The sequence below is a fragment of the Acomys russatus genome, chromosome 1, assembly GCF_903995435.1.
Source record: "Acomys russatus chromosome 1, mAcoRus1.1, whole genome shotgun sequence".
Classification (NCBI taxonomy): domain Eukaryota; kingdom Metazoa; phylum Chordata; class Mammalia; order Rodentia; family Muridae; genus Acomys; species Acomys russatus.
Window position 1 is genome coordinate 28964118 of NC_067137.1, and position 2215 is coordinate 28966332.

Sequence of the window (2215 nt, forward strand, 5' to 3'; positions counted from 1 at the left end):
CAGGTGGCTGGAAAGGAGGTTCGTCGGGGGGGAGGGGGGGGGGGGGGGGGGGGGGGGGCTGCTGGCCCAGGAGACTCTGTGTCTGGGAGCTGCTTCCTCTCAACCCCAAGTCAGTTGCAAATGTCTTCCCCAGGGTGTGAAAAAATGGCCAAGCCAGTTCATGCTCCAATGGGCGGGCGAGCGGCTGATCCAGACTGGGAAAGGAGTTGCTCTTGGGCCCTAGTCACACCACTCACCACCACTAAACAATACCATTCTGCCTCCGAAAATAAAATCTGTATTTATGTAACATCCCCCATCATCCCCAGCCCTCCCCTCCCGTGATTCCAGGGGTCTATGTTACATACATGGAGGGACTGTAGTGGCTCGCTGGTTACGAGTCATCGAACATCTGCTGGGGTGCGACCACTATGCATGTCTCTGGGGAACCACAGGCGGGGGTGGGGTTGGAGTAGGGTGGGGGTGTAGGGAGTCGTACATACACACAACCACACTTTGAGGCCTGGCTCTTTAGAAAAGGATGCTCAGGAACCCCTTGGCACTCCGCAGGGTTCCCAGGCCTGTGCCACACAGCTGGACACACACAGACACTGGGAAGAGGGAGCTCGGTGCCCATGCTAATTCCCAGCGTGACCAGCCAGAGCCACCAGTAGATGTCAGGCAGTCTGGTGGTGTTCTTGGGGGCGTGGGTCTCCCTTTCTCCCGGCTTGTGGGCGACCAGGCCAAGGAGGGGGAGCCACGCTGGCAGGGGCGGGAGGCAGGGCGCGGCCCTCATAGCACCTTGCAGCAGTTGATGCAGCCATTCTGGGAGCCATAGCGCTTCTGCAGCGCGGCGCGCGTAGCCGTCTCGAAGACCTCGCGCACGCCCTCCTTGGTCTTGGCGGAGCACTCGAGGTAGTCATAGGCTTGGATGCGCACCGCCATGGCGCGGCCGTCATCCGTGCGCACTGGCTCCTGCTTCATGCGGGCCAGCTCCGTTCGGACATGCTCATCGCTGCGCAGGTCTTTCTTGTTGGCCACCAGGATGATGGGCACATTGGGGCAGAAGTGCTTTACCTCGGGCACCCACTTCTCGGGGATGTTCTCCAGAGAGTCCGGGCTGTCCACGGAGAAGCACATAAGGATGACGTCGGTGTCCGGGTAGGAGAGCGGCCGCAAGCGATCGTAGTCCTCCTGGCCCGCCGTGTCCCACAGCGCCAGCTCCACCTGCTTGCCGTCCACTTCGATGTCCGCCACATAGTTCTCGAACACGGTGGGCACGTACACCTCGGGGAACTCATCCTTACTGAACACGATCAGCAGGCATGTCTTACCACACGCGCCGTCGCCCACCACCACCAGCTTCTTGCGGATGGCCGCCATGAGCTAGCCGGGCGCGGGCAGCAGGAGGGGCCCGCGAGCGCCTCGCCGCCGTCCTGCTCCCTGCTTGCAGCTCCTCGCTCTCCCGCGGCCGCGCGCTGCGGGCTAGGCTCGCCAACTGCACCGGGACCCCGCGGCGGTGGGTTCTCTCGGGGCGCTCCGACTGCCGCGGCAGGAGCGCGGGGGCATAAGGCGCACGAACCGTATGGCCGCGTTACTACCAGGCGGTGCTGCGGTCCTTGGCTGTCCCTGAGCTGCGCTGCTTTGTGCGAGGCGACGGCTGGTGCTGCGGACTCCGACTAGCTTCTTTCCCGGGGAGGGTTCTCTCCAAACCTAGGGTAGAGAGGCGCAGAAAACAACCGACAGACTGCGGTGGCAGATGCGGGCTGCGGCCCTAGCGCCCGCTATTTAAAGAGTCCGGTCACTTTCTTAATATAGCCATCCAATGGAAAGCCATCGGGCTGAGCTCATCGCTGCGGAGCTTAGCTCCGATTGGCTGCCCACCACAGTCCGAAGGCGGGTCCGTGTGAGCGTGATTGACGGCCCTGTCCGCCGGGCTGGGAGAGGCGGTGACTGTGGAGTCTGCGCGGCGGCCCGCCCCGTGGGGTTGTGTGGCCGCCAGGTCCCCGCCTTCGTCGCAGCCTCTCCGAGAACGACGCGGTGGAGCAGGCAGCCTGGAGCACTCTGGGTCTGGGCGGGCAATTCCGAGATGAGCTGCACTTTTGTGGGGGCGTTGGCTACTCCCACGGTTTCAGATTTACCTAGCTGCCGAGTGAACTCTGCGCGGGTGATCAAACCCACGGGGGAGGGGCGGCACCTATAACGTGGTTTTGTTTTTACATAAACAGACACCCAG

The 2215-nt window shown here is 62.9% G+C and overlaps 1 protein-coding gene across 1 annotated transcript; it reads right to left on the reverse strand.

Annotated features, from left to right (window-relative positions):
• Positions 1 to 454: 454 nt before the first annotated feature.
• Positions 455 to 1612, reverse strand: Rhob (ras homolog family member B). The gene has a single exon (XM_051143355.1). The coding sequence runs from the start codon at positions 1360 to 1362 to the stop codon at positions 772 to 774; it is 591 nt and encodes a 196-aa protein (XP_050999312.1). The 5' UTR covers positions 1363 to 1612; the 3' UTR covers positions 455 to 771.
• Between the last annotated feature and the right edge of the window lie 603 nt (positions 1613 to 2215).

Bases quoted from the DNA above. Each gene is read 5' to 3' on its own strand.
- Rhob (XM_051143355.1), bottom strand. From the start codon at position 1,362: ATGGCGGCCATCCGCAAGAAGCTGGTGGTGGTGGGCGACGGCGCGTGT.